Source organism: Haliotis rufescens, unplaced genomic scaffold, assembly GCF_023055435.1.
Source record: "Haliotis rufescens isolate VD_foot unplaced genomic scaffold, xgHalRufe1.0.p SCAF_23, whole genome shotgun sequence".
In the NCBI taxonomy this organism is placed as follows: Eukaryota; Metazoa; Mollusca; class Gastropoda; order Lepetellida; family Haliotidae; genus Haliotis; species Haliotis rufescens.
The window spans coordinates 2,992,114-3,014,535 of record NW_025963924.1 but is presented as its reverse complement, the minus strand read 5'-3'; the positions used below and the strand labels follow the sequence as shown (position 1 = coordinate 3,014,535).

The 22,422-nt window shown below is 39.8% G+C and overlaps 1 protein-coding gene across 2 annotated transcripts in view; it reads left to right on the top strand.

Moving 5' to 3' along the window:
* Positions 1-22,422, top strand: part of LOC124120679 (inosine-5'-monophosphate dehydrogenase 1-like) — a 47,467-nt gene that overhangs the window by 5,992 nt on the left and 19,053 nt on the right. The window contains exons 2-8 of one of the 2 annotated variants that reach the window (XM_046483557.2): positions 5,844-5,942; positions 8,506-8,554; positions 11,739-11,840; positions 12,434-12,508; positions 18,167-18,373; positions 19,433-19,520; positions 20,704-20,806. In XM_046483557.2, the coding sequence (XP_046339513.2) occupies positions 5,844-5,942; positions 8,506-8,554; positions 11,739-11,840; positions 12,434-12,508; positions 18,167-18,373; positions 19,433-19,520; positions 20,704-20,806 (723 nt within the window). Of the gene's footprint in view, positions 1-5,768; positions 5,943-8,505; positions 8,555-11,738; positions 11,841-12,433; positions 12,509-18,166; positions 18,374-19,432; positions 19,521-20,703; positions 20,807-22,422 lie in introns of those variants that run through there. The other variant, XR_006858870.2, reaches the window with a different exon arrangement.

Here is a 22,422-nt window from a genome sequence, read left to right as displayed (position 1 = left end):
CATCACAAGTACACCAGCCACAACATTGGCCACGTCACAAGTACACCAGCTACAAGACTGACCACATCACAAGTACACCAGCCACAACACTGACCACATCACAAGTACACCAGCCACAACACTTACCACGCCCTGGCGTCACAAGTACTTCAGCCAAAACACTGGCCACATCACAAGTACACTAGTCACAAAAACCCTGGCCACGTCACAAGTACTCCAGCCACAACACTGCCCACATCACAAGTACTCCAGCCACAACACTGCCCACATCACAAGTACTCCAGCCACAACACTGCCCACATCACAAGTACTTCAGCCACAACACTGACGTGCAACACGTCCCTGCCATCCTCCCCTCCCATGCTATGAAGCAGATGGCTTCTATGGACAACGACCTTATCGATTGCCTGGTTTGAGGATGTCCCTATATAAGGAATACCAATTATCTAGCACACTCACAAGACCCAAGGCCTATCTTTCGTCAACCCAAGCCTCTTCCCGTGAACCACAGGAGCCTCAAATGTTCTGAAATAACAAGAATGGTTGCATCTAACAACATGTGAAGGATGACACTCGTTCTGAAGAATAGTTGGAGTTGGGCTGCTCTGTAGTGTCCGATGTCGCTAAATTTGGCTCTTTGGAGTTTTTAGGATTTCTAGCCCCTTAGTAGAGTATGGACAAGAGGCTGCATTCTATGTTGCAGTTAGTAGATACCAGGTATGATTAAATGCACATCTTTGATCGGCAATATGGCGTTGAAGCGAGTAGCAGCTCATGTATACAATTGCATGGTGGTTGAGTTGGTTTTAACTCCACTTTGAACAGTTTCGGATATATCATGGCGTGTATCCCAGTTTCGTGGAAGTCCTTCCCCTGGCTGTCCCAAACCACCTCCACAGGTGCTACAAACTCATTAAAAACATCTTAGTTCTCGCTACCGCTAAACAAAGATCTGAGGACATCCCATTACGGGTCACGTCGGACCGACATTGCGCGAACTTTGACCGACCAATGGAATGACCAATCAGAATGCAGCTTTCTCGTGCTTTACGGCACTAATTTCAAATTGGCGACTACGCTTCGAAGCATATTTTGACAAATTCTCGATTACAAATTTGAAACCTGAACAAAACAACATTCTAGAATGACTAATAGATGGTCTAGATTGTAAGGATTCAGTCGTTAGACCCGTAACTATCGTTCGGAATACCCCATGTTAAAGTTTTCGAGATTGCATGATATCACATTCCGACTGTCACTTTCATAATCTGGTAAGCGACGCATTGATTGGTCGGATGAAAGGTCGTTCTGACGCGACCCCTTATGGGATGTCTTCAGATCTTTGTTTAGCGGTAGCGAGAACTAAGATCTGATTTTAATGACATTGCAGGTGTTATGACGTCATCGTTCCGAGTCGAAATGGGTTCCGGCTAAGTTTTCTTCATATTTTGGAACAGATGGAGACTGAAGGGGGTTCTGAAGAAGCCACAGTCGTGGATTGTAGTCCTGGCAATGACTGATTTGTGCACTGACGCCTTGTCTGGTGGAAGAGCTGACTTTTACTCAGCTTCCCGCGTCTCTTATTCTTCAATTCATCCTGTAATTGCCTCACACGTGCAGCATAGTGTGCTCTGTATATTGTCTGGCCTTTTGGGTGGAACTATTTTTGCCTTCCTTGGAGGTGGTGATGTCGAATGCTTCCACTGTTTTGATTGTTGTTTGGACTCAGACTGGAAGTGGTGAACCCAGGTTCACAAATCGTTGCAGGAACCTGAATTATTACCACCAAAGATTTCCAAAGCATTGTTATTTCATGCTGTGTAAATATGGTGAATCAAGTTATAAAAATTGGGCTTCTTTTGTAAGATATACATTGTTTAGTTATGGCTTGGTAATGTATGGGTGGTGCAAGATGTCGGAGACTGTGGTGCTATTATTTATATATTTAAGCAAACAACAAGAGATTTGTTCATGCAAGAATGGTCAGATTGTATATCAGATTCACCAAGGCTAGAATCATATTGCACCCACAAATCCTTACTACAATCTGAAAAATATCTATTATCGATTAAGACTGTGAATTTAAGAAGAGCTCCAACAATATTTCGATGTTCGAATGATTTTGAAATACAAAAACATAGAATTACTAGTGACCATAGCTTTGCTGACAGTCCATCCATTTTCTGTAAAGAAGACTTAGATGATGAATAATATGCACTATTTATATGTCCAGCTTATATTAACTCAAGGTCAAGATATTTGCCCTCGTATTATTATCAATATCCTACCATGCACAAGTTCGGATCGTTACTCACAACAAATGACGACAGCATTTTATTCCAGCAATGTTTAAAAACCAATATAAATTGAAGCGCTCTGTCACAATGTGCATAATATTATCCACTCATCTGTACTATTGGCCTCATGTCCAGACTATACGAAATAAATTGTGTTCTGTTCCTTTCTGGGTCGGCTTCATACAGTTCACCCTGCAGTTTTTATCAGACGTCAGAAGCTTTGGAACCCAACGAGCTGCTACTTTCTTCTTCGCAAAAGTTAACTGCTGTGATAATGAAATGTACTCGGTCGTGGGAAATGCCAACTGAACATTCGACCGCCGTCATCACTATGTCATGGATTCCCTAGATCATTTCTGGTCTTGATGACGTTGCAGGCCTTCCATGACGTTGTTGTCGTCTTCAGGGGCTCTCCCTGCCACGCTTAAACTCTGCTGCCCACCTCTTTACGGTGGCATAGGGAGGGGCATTCTTCCCAAGTGTTCTAACCAGTATCTTCATGTGTAGCATTTTGGTATTAAGCCCTTTTACTGCAAGGAATTGATCACTGCGCGTTCCTCAAGTTTGTCCATTTTCCTAAGGTCACAGACCCCTGCGTTTTACTGACCTGTTACAAAGATACAATTTGCTCAACTTACTCATGTTTTGTTGGTATGACACTATGCACTGTCCACAACAATAGATTATGCAAGTCCTTCCATGTGAGGCTCAGAACTTATCAACCACCCCTTGTATGTGCGTGTAAAGGTAGTTGTTGTTTGTTGTTTATCGCCGCACTCAGCAATATTCCAGCTAAATGACGGCGGTCTGTAAATAATCGAGTCTGGACCAGACAATCCAGTGATTGACATCATGAGCATCGATCCACGCAGTTGGGATACGATGACATGCATCAACCAAGTCAGCGAGCCTGACCATCGGATCCCGTTAGTCGCTTCTTACGACAAGCATAATCACCTTATGACAAGCTGAAGACCTATTCTAACCCGGAAGTTCACGGGGACACCCATTGTTTACGATCATAATCGATGTGAAACCTGATTTCAAGGTGTTAAAAATGAAGCAGGGCCGTTGTGGTTAATGTGAGCACTGATCCACGCCGCTGGGGTACAAGGACACGCTAGCAACCAAGTCGCCGAGCCTGACCACCCGATCCATTAGTCGTCTCGTACGCCAACCATAGCTTGCTGGGGATGATTCTAACCTGGAATCTCCACGGTCGTTGTGAACGGCTCCCAACTGGATACATACCACATACAGAGGAACCCCAGATTCCCTCTGAGCATGTTCTAGCCTTGTCAGTAGAGCTGTAGTTACCGTATCCTCTCATCGGTTCCTCGTTTGATATGTTGTTTCCTCGTTTAATATGTTGTTTCCTCGTTTAATATGTTGTTTCCTCGTTTAATATGTTGTTTCTTTCTGTATGTCACAACCAGGCGCTACGAAAAGCAAGCCCAGCGAATTTGCCCTGTAGGATTTACGGCGCACTTCTACATCTCCGATTGGCTAAAAATCGCAAAATATTTTTAGAATCTATCTATCTATGTATCAGTCTCTTTATCAGTCATAACCAAATACATATACTCTTTTTCATCGAAAACAAAAACCGGTGAGGTTTTCGCCATCTTGTTTTCCAAAACCCTTTTTTTTCTCGATCTAGAATCCTTATTTAAAGTGCACTTTGGATGACAAAAAGCATACGGTAACCGCAGCAGGGTTTGTCGGGACCCTACCCATACACGTGGCCTTCAGGAAAGTGTTAAACGTCTAAGACCTGCATCACTTCGGAGTTCCCACCCACATCAATCTGTCACGCCGTGGTAATCAGAGGGTCCAACCCCCTCCTCCCCGATATCCCGAATACCAATGTCTAAGTTTTCACTCTGAGTCTCATTTGCTCAGCCCTGAATCCCGAATACTGATCAACACAAATCTCAAAACAAAGGGGAGAAAAGGGTGCAATTTCAAGTGAAATTACCGAAGTAATAAAAAAAAAAAAAAAATACAATCTAGACCATCTATTAGCCATTCCAGAATGTTCATTTGTTCAGGTTTCAAATTTTTAATCGAGAATTTGTCAAAATATGTTTCGAAGCGTATTCGCCAATTTGAAATTAGTTCCGTAAAGCACGAGAAAGCTTCCTTCAGAATGGTCATTCCATTGGTTGGTCAAAGTTCGCGCAAGGTCGGTCTGACGTGACCCGTAATGGGATGTCCTCAGATCTTTGTTAAGTGGTAGCGAGAAGTAAGATCTTATTTTAATGAGATTGATATATAAAGGAAACTTTGGCGCACACCATTATTTTATTTTAAATGTTGAATCTGTGTACCAAATGGTCCCGCGTACCGAATACCCTCTAAATGTACCCCTGAATCCCGCGCACGAAAAGGGGGTTGGCAGCCTCTTAACCGACCCAACTATGTACCTCACGGTACTTACATACACGTAATGGGGCGGTCGGGTAGCCCAGTGGTTAAATCGTTCGCTCGTCATGCCGAAGACTCGGGTTCGATTCCCGACATGGGTACAATGTGTGAAACCCATTTCTGGTGTCCCCCGCCGTGATATTGCTGGAATATTGCTAAAAGCGGCGTAAAACCATACTCACTCACTCACATACACGTAATACAACCAAGTTGTAGGTGCACAGTGCACACAGTCTGTTTGGGGGTGGTTGTGTAATACCGGTCGATACTGTGTGACTATAAACATTAATCCCACAACGTTTTTGGCTTTCGAGCCTCTTCAACCGCGTGTCTGCTGCAACTTTAAACCGCTACTTCCTAAACCGGTCTTATAATGTCAGTGCGACCGACGCCTGACCCATAATTAGTTCCGACTATATGTACTTATACCCGACTTCTAATCCAGACAGACATGCGACTTCAATCAGAACTTATCTAACCCCAAAGCAACGTATGTGTCCGAATCAGTTGGTATAAGCTGGTATATTAATCCTTACATCCTGCGGGGAATGAATGGATCAAAATTATTCTTTTATGTGTGTTGCGTTAATTCCAGCGTTTCACAAACTTCTAAAATACCAAGATAATACATATATTACTGATGTTAAATTTTAAGAATTTTCCTTCTTCTATGCCGTAACTTGCCGAAGGTCAGTGTAAACAATTTTTTTGACTTTTTTTCCATTTTCTTCTCTCCAAAATGTCTGTTAAGGCGTCTCTTGCGACAAGCATAAGTTTGCTGGGGACCTATATTCTTACCCGGAATCTCCATGGGTTGAATAATTTATTATGATCTAATTGGGGAGTTTATTTAATAATTTATCATGATTTAATTGGGGAGTTTATTGAATAATTTTTTATGATCTAATTGGGGAGTTTACTTAATAATTTATCATGATTTAATTGGGGAGTTTATTGAATACTTTATTATGATCTAATTTGGGAGTTCCCCTGATTGAGAATGTGTCTATTTTTAGAAAGTTTCCGACTAGTGGCCTTGACCTTCACTGAAACGAGGTTATTCCCGCCATTGATCCAATCCGGTACTGTTCCGACTTCATACTTCTATTTGATTTTCAGTATGGCCGATTACCTAATCACGGGGGGAACTGGTTACATCCCCGACGATGGCTTGACGGGTGCCCAGCTCTTTGGCGGCGGCGATGGGATGACTTACAAGTGAGTAGACATCATATATTCATTGATCGTTACGTGATAGACACGTGGGCCCAAACTGGACATGTGGAAAGATTGAGTTCCGAATGTAAACAACACAAACACAACGACGCATTTGTTGCTAGAATGTTCGTAAATAATGTATTCATGATCATGGGATATTTCATTTATTCGGACCGTATACGAATCAGATTTAGTTTCACTAAACATTTCCTCGTGGAAGTAAATAACTGGTTCTAAAAATAATTGGAATTGACGTGACTCACTACCAACATTGCACTTGAGACCCCACCTGGGCACTCCTTGTTTATTTGCTTGTTGCGATGGCACAAACAGTTACATTGTTTGAGGTTGCGTTTATATGTTGGTTCAGGTCGAACACAACAATTACTGCCTCTTTCCCCCGTATGTGTGCAGCATAAACGTAGGCTAGGCCTAGTTGTCCATATCCTGGAGAGAACCCAGAGCTTTTTCAAAATCGGTGTATTTAGCTTTTGTTCCACATTCTCAAGCCCCTTAGTTGTGAAGTCTTGTCATTTTCCAAATCTTACACTGTGTGTAGATATTGTTGATTTGATACATGGTATCTGCAGATTTTATCTTATAGTTTTGATTCTTCCACTATAAAATTTCAAGTAAAAACAATTTTGTTTTCAAGTCTATACATAACATACAATTTTGAAATGAATATGCATCGATGGAAAGAAAAAATATCTACTTTTGAAGCAGACCTCAAGAGGATTCTTTCAATAAGCTATTCATGTTCCTGAAGCATTTATGTTCGTGCAAGAATTCTTGAAAATGTACCAGAATAAACCTGTCGTATGAGATCTAATCACACTGAGTCTAGTCATATAGTCTAAATGTAACATAATCTGAGACGGAAACGATATAATTATTTGAAATAAAATTCAAAATATCAACATCATTTTGTGACCCATTAAACGTGTTAAAAGCGTTAAGATTTTACAAAATTATTAACATAATATTTATATTTCTAACATATTCAAGTTTTTGACAAATGACACCATAATGAAATATATTTACTGGATATGATGAAGATTTGGTCATGTAACAGGTTTTAAAAACAATTAATTAAATCCTGTGTACTTATTTACACTCGTCCTGTCATTAATCAGTACAAAGTGATATGAATATTGATTATGATAAGCTACACTTGAATGGGAATATGGAAAGGTGAAATCCTCCCCTCTTTGCTAAATGATAATTGTTTTGACACAACTTTTTAAAAGATTGGCAATGTCTATTCTAAGGCCCACAGAAGCATTTCCCGTGTTTTATCCAACTTATGAACCTTCTAACTGCAAGAAATGACAGAACATCTACATACCTTATGGTGTAACAATACAGTGTGTCGCAGTATTAGAGGAATTCGAGCAAAGTGTGCAAGAGAAAAAACACGTGCAGCATGGCCCAGCTGGAGTCATGACATGTAAAATTGAACAACTTCTCATCACCTGTCCCGGTAGCTCAGTGGGAAAACAGTGGGTTAAAAAAATTAATAGGATGTGTGAGATTGTAGGTTCGATTCATGTCATAGAATTTTCATGTAAAAAATTGTGACTTTTAACCAATCATCAAACACAATTGTGTTTATGTCAAGAGGCAAATTTATAAAACGTTAATTGTAAAACCTAGGTATTACAATTGAAATGTAAAATCTCAAAGCAGGTTTAGAAGTGACCCATTTAAAAACCTAAGTTTGGAAGAGAACCCCTTCAAAATCTCTGTTTGGAGAAGGAGCTGGTTACTAGGTTTACCCGAGGTTATCCGGAACTTAATGCCATATGGGTAATACAGTGATAGGTTTATAATCTGGGTTAGAACTGGTGCTCAGTAAGTAAGCTTATTGTAAGAGGTGACTGAAAGTGATCAGTGTCATGGTTGACCAACCCTAAATCAGCCTGTGACAAAAACATCTTCAGTAGATGTTTTAGTCGTTATGTGGACAAGTATCAGCTGACCTCACTACACTGAACAGAATGTTACTAGACTCGGGCTTCATGCTAGAACTCAAGTTGCAGACTTCAAATTTGTAAACAAGCATGACCTCATTAGCAAAGAAACCCACAAATGTTTAATTGCTTACCGCTGATTATGTTCCTAGGTTTGTCAGCACCATATAAGATGAGTTTCACAAAGGAGTAAATGCAGATATGCAGAAATACATCACTTCAGGCTCTCCTCCAACATTAACCTGATTTTCTAGGCCCATTTTTTTCTAAGGCCCTGCAATTGGTTGTGCAAAGTTGCATCCCTTGGGCATGCCAGAAACCTATGATTGTGGGTTTTGAATCCCGGTTCACCCCGATTATGTTTCTTGGTTTGTCAGCACCGTACCCATCTTGTGGGTTTCACTGAAGTGGTAAACGCCTGAGACCTGCATCACTTCGGGCTTTCCTCCCACATTAAGCTGACACGCCATGATATAACTGGAATACTGTTAAAAGCGGCGTTAAACCCAACTCACACACTCAAACCCAACTCACTCACTAATGCTTACAACCTTGCTGTTTAAAATGATGACAGTTTTCTTATATTTCAGTGATTTCCTCATATTACCTGGCTTTATTGACTTCTCGTCTAACGATGTGGTAAGTAGAGGAATTGCTACCAATTAATGAGTCTTCAGGAAAGTAGGTGGCGCAGCAGGCTGACAATCAATAACTCCGGGGCAAGGTTTGATTACCATGATTATCATAGCCTTGTCCCATTTGCATTTTTTTCACAATATTAAAATTGGCTCCTTGTCACTGCTATTGATGTTCTCATCAAATTTGGCAAATGCAGGTATTACTCAGTATTTCTGTCACGTCAAACTTACCCCTTAACATCTGTGTCAAGCATGAAGATTCTGCGGGGCATGGATTGTCCGTCATTTGTAGGTTAAAGTTTAATAGCATCAAAATCCTCTAGCCCAAGGGACCCGTGAAGATTACAGGGTAGAACAGGTCTTTAGCAACCCATGCTTGCCGTGAAAGTTGACTATGCTTGTCGTAAGAGGCGACTAAAGGGATTGGGTGGTCATGCTCGCTGATTTGATTGATGCATGTCATCAATCCCAATTGCCTGGATCGATGCTCATGATATTAATCACTGGATTGTCTTGTCCAGACTCAATTACTTACAGACATATAGCTGGAATATTGCTGGTGAGTAGGACTAATTCTCATTATTTACATTTTAATAATAAAATTATGGAAAAGTGTGACAACTTACTTAGCATTTCCAAGGGTCAAAGGCCTGACAACTTAAACAAACCATCTGCCAAATTGAAACTTTATTGGTCTATGACCAGTGATTCAGATACACAAACTTTATTCAAGGATGGGAATATGTTTGGTTTTAAGTGTGACACACAGCTCCCCTATGGGTGTTTAGGCGTGCCCTTTGAGATTTGAGTTGCCCAACCACAAGAACAGTTTTTCTGGAAAAAAAAAATTGGTTACTACGTTTATAATGAACACGCTTATAACAAATTGACGGATATAATAAAATGTTTTTTATCTTGTGCATTTGCTGTATATATGCATATAACGAACTACAGTTATAGCAAACGAAAATTAGTTCTCCCTTGAGTTGGTTATAACCGTAGTTTACTGTGTTAGATTTTTTTCATCTTTTTCCATGTATTCTGTCTAGTATAAAGTACAGTCAAGTCTCGTTAATCCGACATCGTTGGTTGCACATGGTTGTGTCGGATTAACGAGTATGTCGGATTAACGAAATTAAATGATTTGTGATCGAAAATTGGACGTCTTCACGATAGATAATAACCGTGTGTACCTTGTAATAAAATCATTAAAAACGAAATATTTATATTGTTATGTTGTTTATTCATTCATTCCTTAATTTATAATTAATGACATTGCAAAAATAATAATAACTTTCCCATTTATACATAACAATAGAGATATTACTCACTCAATTTATCACATCAACACACTACTGTCTTAACCACTTGCTTCATCTACTTAAAATAGTCTGTCAGTGTTTTCTGTTACTCACATTTTGAAGGCACATTTCTCAAAGTCCCCTGCATTTTTGTAATTTTTGTTAATTGTTAAGTTAATCTCTGCAGCCAGTGTGTGTCAAAACACGGGGTTGTGTACTCGCAGGCAGATTACCATGGAGTATGCTGACCACTGTGTCGGATTAACGAGACTGATTAATGAGTGATTTCGGTAATTCGTGGCAAATTAGGTGTGTCGGAGTCGGAGTGCGAGAATGTCGGATTAACGGGTCTAAATAGCACTGAATCAATCGGTTCCCATCATTTGTCTCGGATAAAGCCGAGTGTTGGATTAACGAGTGTCGGATTAACGAGACTTGACTGTACATTTATCACTGGCTTCAAACAATACAAATCGTCACAAGGTATATTTATGTAACAAAATGTGATTAAGTGTACCCATAATACTCCAGGATCTTATGTTAACCATGCCATTATGTATTTAACCGTGCCATTGGCTCGCTAATACAAGGAATTTTGAGCCCATTATTTTCATCTTAGGCTACCCAAGCTAAGTTCAATTTATAGTCTGTTAGTCATTATCCTAAAATGGGTGTGGCATTACTGCATTTTGTCATGAAATAGCAAAATGTCACAGTTCACAGATTTTGAAAATACACAGCCATGCAACAAAAACGTTTCTGACTTTTGTCAGTGCTGTCTGTCGAATAATGATGATTGTGCCATGGATCGGCATTAGTGGCTGTGGATGTAACAATCAATATGACAATCTTGCTGCGGGATAATTGATTGCTGGTCTTGGTTGATGAGCTGTGTAGACAGGAATTCTCATATCTGCCATAAAGCACACATGGCATGTCCTAGGGAAGAAATGGAGTTGTTTGAAGTTGTTGCTCTTCCAGATGTTGAGATGGTGTGTTTTCAGTTGGACTACTTTCACAGGATGGGATTTGTTTGACTTTTGAACATATGTTTTTGGGGTTTTTTTTATGCAACATTGTTTGGACTGATGTAGATTGTCACATCGTTATCTTTCTTGATAGCAGATAGTGGTCGAAATTAAGCCTGAAAGTCAAAGGTTCCTTGGCGTAGTTGTATGGTCACCAGGTCAAGTTGAGGGATTCCTCGATTCAAATACTACAGCCTTAGTAGCAAACTATAAGTACCCCAAAACATCCTCCGTGGTCTAGTGGATAAAGCACCTGCCCAGAGGGAGGAAGCTTGGTGGTTCCATCCCCTGGGCGTGTTATACCAAAGATGTTAAAAGATGCTACTTTTTGTAGCCTAGATAACAATAAAGGTGCCTCAGTCATAGGAAGCCAATCACGTTGCAGATTCCCCAGGAACAATCACTTCCTGACCTGCTATGGAGCCTACTTCCATGGTGTGGTCACTGGAACAGAAACTTCTCTTGTGGAATAAAGCAAGCAGAGCCGAGTAGTCAGCTGTTGTTTGCAAACAATGCTTCAGAAAGTCAACATACTGGCCTTTTAAGGGGATAAAACAAGGACTATGATAGGCCGCATAATGTCACTGACTGCAGTATTTATGTTAAAACTGTGGCATGGTATCTCAGTGGGCTAGCACTAATAAGCAGGCTAGCACTAATAAGCAGGCATTACTCCAGACTAGTACACATGTACAGTCAGACAAACCCACACGTCCACGCACAGCGCTGTGGACCTCCACCTTATTTCCTGGGTGGGAGTAGGTCGACTGTACTTGAATGTCAATGAATGTTTTTATGATATCCTTTCTTTTTTTTTCAAATGTGAATATTTAACAAAATGATGTTCCCTTTTCAGGACCTGACATCTGCGTTGACCCGTAAGATCACCCTGAAGTCTCCACTAGTGTCCTCACCGATGGACACGGTCACTGAAGCTCAGATGGCCATTGGCCTAGCTGTATGTTGTCTCTCTCTTTTTTTATGTATTATTTCAAGATTGTCATACCTTACATGTCATTAGCAGAATATGTTTGAAGTATCCAGTGGGAGTTTGCCTATATTTTGTGTTTTCAGGGTCTGTATGAGATTCCCTGACAATGTAACCTAAAAAATCTTAAAATACATTTTATTCTGTGACTAAATATTAGCCTTGTTATGACAGGGTAATGATTGGAGTCCTTAAGTCCTTTGACCCCACATAATTTTGAACACTGAATAGAATCATGAAAATGGTAAACATACATCTCGTATACTGCTTTTGGTTCTGGTCTTTTTCTTCCAAACTGTCAATCGCAATGGTGAAGTGCCTCTCCCGCTAAAGAATTAGTTGTTAACTATGTCTTTTAATGCCAGAAATAGGGGCGGTCGGGTAGCCAAGTGGTTAAAGCGTTTGCTGGTCACGCTGAAGACCCGGGTTCGATTCCTGACATGGGTACAATGTGTGAAGCCCATTTCTGGTGTCCCCCGCCGTGATATTGCTGGAATATTGCTAAAAGCGGCGTAAAACCATATTCACTCACTCACTAATGCTGGAACTTTTTTCTTCCACAGTTATGTGGTGGTATCGGAATCATCCATCATAACTGTACCGCTGAGTTCCAGGCAAATGAGGTCAGAAAGGTCAAGGTAAGGTCAACTCATTTTCATATCACAAAACAAAAATAATGACCCACTGGTGTAAGACCGGACGTGCTCATAGCTTATTGAGGTAGCTAGAGGCATGGGATCTTCGGTTTCCAAGTTTTACTGCATTGGCAATATGTTTTCACGAACCGATTGTAATGTTAGGGACCAGTTCAAAAGTTTGATGGGGTGAGGTGATGGTCCTGCAAGTTTTCCATCTGACAAAGTCAACTTTCCTGATTTCTCAATGTGTTATACAGTCTCTGGGTACCATTGTACAAAACAACCTTAGCGCTACGACTAATGTTAAGGTATGGCAGTATGATCACCTTAGTGCTAAGATTGCTTTGTATTTCTCATTCATTTGCTGTCAGGAGCATCCAATCTTTCCTCAATTAGGGTTTTATCCTCGTCGGCAATTGTCCATCTCATGTAGTGCGTAATGTATAATGACAGATTTGATCTATATAAACCCTACAAATGATTGTCAACACTAAAAAACATTTTGAAAAAAACCCAGGGCAAAACACGAGAATGTGTGGCAAAAGAGGCCACTAAACTTGGAAATTCAACAAAAGAATAAAAAAAATTATCCGACATCAAACTTGTGAATTGGTCCCTGATTAAAGTAGCTGGAGACTGGACTTATTCTGTTTCAAAGTTGTGCTGCATTAGGCAGATGTGACATGAACTGTCATCTGATGCGGTAAAGTCAAAATGGTTCCTGATATATGTTCAGTGTTCCTGTTTACCGGCAATTACCACTTTTTACCGGTAAAATTAAGCTTGGACCGGTAATTCATGTGACTGCAAGTCCCTGTGGACCGGCAAATAAAGTACCTTATAAATCCTTGTTGTTGAACAAAACATCAGCAATATTCATGTATTCATTAGTGCAAGTAAATAACATTTCGCTTGCTTCAATGATAAATTTAATTTTTGTGACTTAGTTTCCAAGTATTCAAAAAATAAATAAAGAGAAAATTGTGAATAAACTTTGGGTGAATGACGTGTAGATCTAACTAAGTTACTTCAGAGATGACGTCATTGCATTGAACATGATGTTAAAAGAATTAAAACCAGGTAATTTGGGACTGACAGTCCACAAGGACTGGCAATTTCAAAAGCTAGTTAGTTTCAAAAGCTAGCATGTTTGTGGTGGGTAGGTTTTAGGGCATTTAGGCACCTTTCTAGTTTCTAGATATAAAAATGTAAGATAATAAGAATATTTATAATATTACGAGGCCGCAGTTCTTAGATTAGATACACGCCGAACTCACTGTCAGACAAGTCATTTTGATTGGTTGTTGATTTCAAATTTGTGGTGAGAGAAATTCAGTGCTAAGTTGGTGCTAGGGGAGCTGGAGCTGGGGAAGTCACTTCCTTTGCCAAGTTTTGAAGTGGAATGTGTATATATCAAAATAGAATGGTGATATAATTTCTTGAGTATTTCCTGCTGCTGAATGCATAGTGAAACTTGTGTGTGTATATTTTCAAATTTATGATCAAATTTTAAAACTTTTTCAACATATGCTCCATGACACTTTTTCATGGATAGCAATTTCATTTATTCTTTGTGCGATGTTTCAGAGTAACTTCTTGCTCCTTCACCAGGTGAAGTAGCTCTGAAACATCGTAAAGAAGAATAAATGAAGTTGCTATCCATGAAAAAGTGTCATGTATTCATGTTCTCCCAGATTGTCGGCGTGGTCTTGTGGTAGAGCTTCCACCCGGAGAGCGGAAGGTCCGGGGTTCGATCCCCAGCCATTTCATAACAAATACGTTAAAAGATGGTATTTGTTGTTACCCTGTCTGGCGTTCGGCATTCAGGGGCTAAAACAAGGACTGGTCGGCTCGGAATCAGTATACTGTGTCTGAGTGGGGTTTTCATGTTAAACTGCGGCATGTTATCTCAGTGACCTAGCACTATAAATCGGCATCATTCCAGACTAGTACAAGCAGCCACACACACACATGCATGCACGTCACTATATAAGTGCAATAATCTTGGACGTGACGTTAAACCCAATTTCACCTCACCTCACCTCACCTCACCTCACCTCACCTCACCTCACCTCACCTCATGTTCTCCCAACTTCTAAATGCCAATCAAAGACAACATATGATCCGTTAAATGTCATGTGTATAGTTGACGGCAACATTTTGCATTATTATGACATTTATTATTATACTTTACATGGACAGAACACAATTACATGTTGCTTATTTTCGTAACTGCGTTCGTTGCCATTACTTAACCAGCCAATTTATATATGTATATATTAAGGTTGTTACAATTCACTCGCATATTCGGTGAATCGAACCGTATCCATTCATGAATTGAATTCGATTTTCGTGGCCACTAGAATCGAATATCTATGAATATTCAAACATGTGCGCTTACATACCCTGTTCCTAAAAAGATCCATAAGAACATGTTATATGCCTAGATTTCTTCAAAGACAACGCTCTTATAATAATTAATTTAACAGTATTGTGGTCACTGGTCATTGTCACATTTGAGCAGAAACTAGTACCTGGATAAGTGCAGTATATAAATGTATAATGTATTAATAATTAACAAACCTTGTCAAATGATTTATGTTGTTAATGTTTCACTGAATATAACAAATAATACATTCACTGCTGACTTTTTATTGCATTCGTGAATTAGTATTCGTATTCGTTACCCTATTTTCGTGATAAGAATCGTATTCGCCTCATAGTGTATTCGTTGCAGCCCTAATATATAGCATCAATACTCAAATGATACCTTCTTCAAACTTAACATGCAGGTTGAACAGATTTTGAACATTTTTTATGATTTGCACAAAGTGGACCCTCATCTCTAAATTCACCTGTGAAGATCCGGGTTAGAATAGGTGTTCAGCCACCCTTGCTTTCCATAAAAGGCAACGAACGGGATCGGGCGGTCAGACTCACCGACTTGATTGATGCATGTCATCGTATCCCAATTATGTAGATTGATGCTCATCATGTCAATCAATGGATTGTCTGTTCCAGACCTAATTATTTACAGACCGCCGTCATATAGCTGGAATATTGCTGAGTGAGGCGTTAAACAACAAACAAATCTAAATCCGAAACATATTCTAATGTATGCCCCTATTTTCTTAGAACTAATAGAAGTCAATGTTTTTATCTAAGTACTTTTACCTTTCCCTTTGTGTTTTTCAATATTATTATTGATGTCACCATGGCAACATCATCACGATGCTGCAGTCACGGCAGTCATATTAGTTGGACAGCTGTACCTTTTCTTTGACTGTTACATGTCAGTATTAGGTATTAGCATACTGACATCTATTCTTCATTTTCTTTGTCCAATGATGGACGTAAATTGTATACCCTAATGCACTCACCAAAACATACTTTGATCTTAGCATCAATCAAGAACGTCTGGGGGGTTTTCTCATAAAAGTCCCCAAGTAGAGCATGATGGCTTCTGAGTCAGACCAACATGTAAAAGGCTAATAACGGTATCCTTTGTCATTCCATTACTGATCCTAACTTACTTTTCCATTAGATGTTTTTCTCGTTTCCCATTATCCACAGTAATAATGACATTTTGATGGGGACGTGACTTGGGATGTTTTTGCTTAACATGACGTACGGCTCGGTGAAATTGATACCTCTTAATTAGTTTTCAGGGAAGTATTACTTATATTCCTGGACCGAAAACATGGTATTGATTTCTTGTACATAAAAACAGACTCTAATTGGATGAGCCAGCATGTTGCCATGGTGATGCTAATCCATAATACTCTAATGCAGAAGTTGCCTTTTGGTCATTAATCAGGAAATTAACACACTTGACATCAATTGGTGGTGATATTTCTGATTTATTTGCTGAAAGGGAAAATCGGCTTGTCAGGAGTTTATTAGGTTCCTTGTTAAAAAATGTCTATACTGATGAGTCAGAGGTTCAGGAGGGTTCACAAAGTATATGATCTAGACTACCAGTTGTCGGACTTTCATATTTGTGGAAGTCTCGGTGGATGAGTGGGTTAGATCACTGACCTTGTGTGCTGGCGATTAGGTGCCTCACTCTGAGAGTTTGGGTTCGAATCCCAGATGGGACAACCAAGAAAGTACTGGAATCTGTGCTTTACAGGAAGTGTTATCCCAAATATAACATTTGGGTATTTATTGACAGGTTATCATTTACATTAATATTGGCAGGACCACTTGACCACAGTGTATTTATTCCATTGATTTTTAAATTATGATGATTTATTTTGCACATGTTACACAAATACGCTCCTAATCTTGAGCTCGGTATTTGACAATAAGTTGTTTTAAGATTCTGTCTATCATGGTATATATATCATGTATATTATGATGACAATTAAAAATAAATTAGATAGTAATGTTTTTTGTAGTATGAAATTCATCCGACCGGCCTGGTTATGCAAGATTTGGTTTCCTAGTATGACGTCAGGGATGTATTTAGACCTGGTCGGGGATAGTTATTGACAAATTTTAAAGCCACAACTGAAACATGATCGAAACTTGAAAAATACTCACCAAAATCAATGTTTCTATCTGTGCAGTATCCGTGCATCAAGTATCAGAGACTCGTGAAGATCCGTGTTAGCATAGGTCTTCGGCAAACCATGCTTGCCATAAAAGGCGTCTATGCTTTCCATAAGAGGCAACTAACAGGATCGAGTGGTCAGGCTCGCTGACTTAGTTGATGCATGTCATCATATCCCAATTGCGTGGATCGATGCTCATGATGTTAATCACTGGATTATCTGGTCCACACTCGATTGTTTTCCATACTGCTGTCATATAGCTGGAATATTGCTGAGTGCGGCGTTAAACAACAAACAAACAAACAGTGTATGTATGTATGTCACTGATGAGATTGTCACAAGCCGTTATTTATCGAACTTCAATTTTCAAGTACTTTTCAATGTTTGAATTGATATTCAATTTCGAGGTTTAACCATACAAACGCAAGCAAATAGTGCAGCTTGCATGTGCTACATTACTATGCTTCATGTATGAATGAAAATGTCGAAGCAAAAACCAGCATCATAGAACTCTTAACATTACTCTTTTGCACATGAAAAAATTATCATTTACTCCAAAGCTTCCATTAGGGTTGGCATCTCTGCGATCTACCCATTTGGGATACGATGACATGCATCAACTAAGTCACTGAGCCTGAGCAGCCAATCCCATTAGTCGCCTCTTACTTCAAGCATGGGTTGCTGAAGACCTGTTATACCAACAGGTCATTAAACTGAGAGTCCTTAACATGGCTGAAATAATATTACAAGCAGCACTATTGCCAACTCACTCACTCACTCATGGTATAGAGGGCTCAAAATCAGCAGTCAAAACAGCCTCATGTCAGAATGGCCTCCAAAGTTAAAATCAAAACGCCACAACCCATAGTCAAAATGGCGACACATTAAAGTCACAAGGGCCTCAACAAAAGTCAAAATGGCCAAACTCAGTTATGATGTCACATTATGAGTTTTATGTGGGGCCGTTTAGACGATGGTTTTGTGACCACTTTTCTTTTTTTTTCAGGCTGTCTTGACTTTTGAGCTTTGAGGCTGTTTAGACATGAGGCCATTTTGACAACAACCCCTGAAAATGTATTTAGATTACTATTGTTTTTTGCAGAAATACGAACAGGGATTTATCCTTGACCCAGTGGTCATGTCCCCAAGTCATACAGTTTCTGATATTGTGCAAGCCAAGAGACAATATGGCTTCTCGGGTATCCCCATCACTGAGAAGGGACACATGGGGGAGAAGCTGGTCGGCCTCGTCACGCAGCGGGACATCGACTTCTTCACCAGGGACCAGTACCACACACCCATCTCAGAGGTAAGTCGTGTTGCTGGGTCGGAGCATGGCCGGCCCAGTTACCAAAGGTGCCACAATTCCTTAATATAAGTGTGTCAGACACACATGAACATGGGTTCAAATCCCAGACTCATCTTGACTCACCCTGACTCACCCTGATAATGATTCTTTGTGTGGCTTGTGGATTTCACCAAAGTGGTAAATGTCCTACATCACTTCGGGCTTTCCTCCCACATGAAGCAGACATGCGTTGAATGACTGCAATACTGCTCCGAACAGGATTATAACTAATTCGCTCACTCATCTATCCATTTTACATGTTGACATTTTCTCAAAGATCATCAATATGTTTTACCCTCAATATTTGATACGTTTATCAAAGGTTAGTGATGTTTATGCCTTGTTACAATGTATGCAGACAACAGATAAGAATATTCAGTGGCAGATTTCTTTCAGTGTCTCGCGGTCGACCAGTCTACTTGCAATACGCTTTTCAGTGTTCGAATTAAGGGGGTCCTGGCATCTTTGAGGTCTTCTCCGATGATATTTGAATCTAGGCTCCCCCTAAATGTTTAGGGGCTGGATGGTCAGAAGAAATAAAACAAATAATAATAAACAAAACTGGCTTTGGTTGAAATACCAATGTTAAGTTATTAGTTGTGTTTGCTATTGGTTCACAATGTCAACTTTTGGCCTTACAGTCTTTGCGCTTTGCGTACGGTTACACCGACCTTGAAAATCGAAAATTCAGAAAAAGATAAAATCAGAATAACACCAGGTGTTATTTTTTGTACCAAAGACAGTAAGGCCACTTTGAAGTTCAAAATTACAATGAAATGCCTCTCAGATTTTAGATTTATAATATTTATACAAACCCACAACAGGCCAAGATTATTGGGTTTTTCCACCTACCAATCCAAATCAATCCCGTACAATGCATTGTATTCTTTTATTGATGAAAAAGAAAAAACTATCATGGCCTGATTTTGTGGAGATGCTTGTCGGGGGCTTGTGGGAGCTAGCAGCTGCATATGTATGATAATTGTTGGTAACCATGGTAACACTTTGATGTAACTAAAGGTGATGACCCCCTATGAAGACCTGATTGTGGCCCCAGCAGGTGTGACACTCAAAGAGGCCAATGGAATCTTACAGAAGAGCAAGAAAGGTGGGATTTCTAACAGAATGAACAATAATGGGACGTTGTGAAAACACCTTTCAAGTTGTCTGTATGTTTATGTAGTGTTCATCGATACATTATGCAGTTTGAGAGAAAATAATGATGAAAAGTGTTTTTAAATAATAGCAGCTTCTATGGGCAGTTTTTTATCGTATAACAAAACAATTGGAGTAATTAGTGGCCACTACCAAACATATGTACTCAGTGTTTTTGCCTGAAATCAGTCACAAATTAGCCATAAAAAAATCAACATGACTGAAGAATTGGGTCATAATTAGTTCTGACCCGTGAAGATTCCGGGGTAGAATAGGTCTTCAGCAACCCATGCTTGCCGTAAAAGGCGACTATGCTTGTTGTAAGAGGGGACTAACGGGATCGGGTGGTCAGGCTCGCTGACTTGGTTGATGCATGTCATCGTATCCCAATTGCGTGGATCTATGCTCATGATGTCAATCACTGGATTGTCTGGTCCAGACTCGATTATTTACAGACTGCGGTCATTTAGCTGGAATATTGCTGAGTGCGGCGTTAACAAACAATCAATCAATCATAATTAGTTCTTCAGAATTGTTAGTGATAATCATTGTCTATTTTGTTTTGTGTACATCAATATCACTACAGTTCAGGGTCGATTCAAAGTCACAGCTTCCCAGTCTCTCTTGTTCAGAGACAAATGTTGGTTTGCTTTTTGACCAAAAGAAATACAATCTATGCTGTTGAAAGCCCACTATTTCAATCCATTCCCAACGTTCTGCTGGCTTAAAAATGATCTCTTAGGCTAAAAAAAATAATAGTCTTGGTTCTCAGGCACCGCCCGCATCATCCTAAAGTTCATTGCACGTTTCATTTTTATTTCCATTTTTAAAAAAAAACACCCCAAAATCCTTAAATATTCCAAGTCCAACGGTAGTCATATAGTGTATTTCAGTATTTTACTCATCAAGGAATTCATTTATGTAGGGAGGCCCTTTCCCAGGTTGATTGTACACAATTGTTTATTGGTTATATACTAGTTTGAACAACAACAAAAAAAAACGACACCGCCCGCCCACACTATATTTTCAAAAACCATTGCCTGAGAACCAATTCTTTTATTTTTTAAAGCCTTAATTTGACACACTCAAAGATGTTTCATGTACATTTGTGTATTGGATGTCCACAATGTCTGCAGGTAAACTCCCCATTGTGAATGATCGAGATGAGCTGGTGGCCCTCATTGCCAGAACCGACACAAAGAAGAACCGAGAGTTTCCACTGGCATCCAAGGATGAGAGGTAAGTGGGGCGTGGCACGCTTCACAATGCATAGAAACTTAACATCACAGGCCTACTCAAGTGTCAATTCCAGAATTAATTCTCTATCAATTTTCAAAATGTAATATTTACAGCTTGAGTTACCACCTGTCACAAAATAACATGCTTTATTACTTGCCCGTGAAGAGATCACCCGTTTAATAAACATACAGCTTTATTACACATTGTGTAATACCAAAACGCGTGCTTATGTACTCTCAGAACACGTTTCACGAACAAATATTGAAAGCTCTCAACATCCCTTGGCGTATTCAACGACATTGTGTGTGGAGATGATAGATCACTGGGAGGAGCTTATGCAAACTTGATGACCCCAGCAACCTTGTTGCTAGGCTGACGTCACATGGCATTGTTTCGCCGATGGATCTTGCAACAAAATTCAACAAATTACGTCATCGGGTATTGTGACGTGATTGTAAACTTTGAGGTGCAAGGCCCCGTTCCACAAGGCGATCGTACTCTAGCGCAACGACAGTGGTTAGTCTAAGTTAAATTATATGAGTTGTGATAGCCTTAGCACTATGATAATTTTGTGGGACGAACGCCTGAATTCTAAAGGTGGACCATTTTATGATATTAAATTCATACGTTTCAACTTTTGGCGTGTTTGAAGTATTATTCTGTTAAACTCAATTGGATTATGCCATGGATCGTGTAGGTGTCAGCCTATTTACACTCAACAGTACAATTCTAAAAACATTATAAATGACAAGTAATAAATAAAATACTAAACTCGCTCTCGTGTAAAACCAATTTTATGAAACTCGTGAATAGTTGTGGTATCTGACTTGCTTTCGCTCATCAGATACCAGAACTATTCACTCGTTTCATAAAATTGGTATTACACGGGAGCTCGTTTAGTATTCTATATGAATCTTATGGTACTATTAGAATGAGGGGGCATGGGTGGCCCAGTCGCCTAGGGCACCTTGATTCTGTGTGCAGAGTTGCGTCCCTTGGGCACGCCAGAAACCTATGATTGTGGGTTCGAATCCCGGTTCACCCCAATTAAGATTCTAGGTTTATCAGCACCATACCCGTGCTCGTGGGTTTCACTGAAGTGGTAAACATCTGAGACCTGCATCACTTCGGGCTTTCCTCCCACGTAAGCTGACACGCCGTGATATAACTGGAATACTGTTAAAAGCGGTGTTAAACCAAACCCACTCACTTTTAGAATGAATCTACATTAAATTGTCATGCATGTTAACCCATGTTACCTGGGGCGGAAAGAACATAGAAGAATTTAAGCTTAAGAAGTGCAAATTAAGTATTGCGATGTGTTGATACGTGAGGTGGGCGTGTCATGACACCCCCAGTAGCAAGGATGTGTGCATGTTAGCAAAGGCAGATATGCACATGAAGGGAAAATAAGGTCACACAATGTAGCATGTAATTGTCACAGTTCTGTTTGCAACATTCATAGATGCTTCATGGGGTATAATGATTGAACAAACTAATGTTTGTTTGTTGTTTTACGCTGCACTCAGCAATATTCCAGCTATATGACGGCGGTCTGTAAATAATTGAGTCTGGACCAGACAATCCAGTGATTGACATCATGAGCATCAATCCAC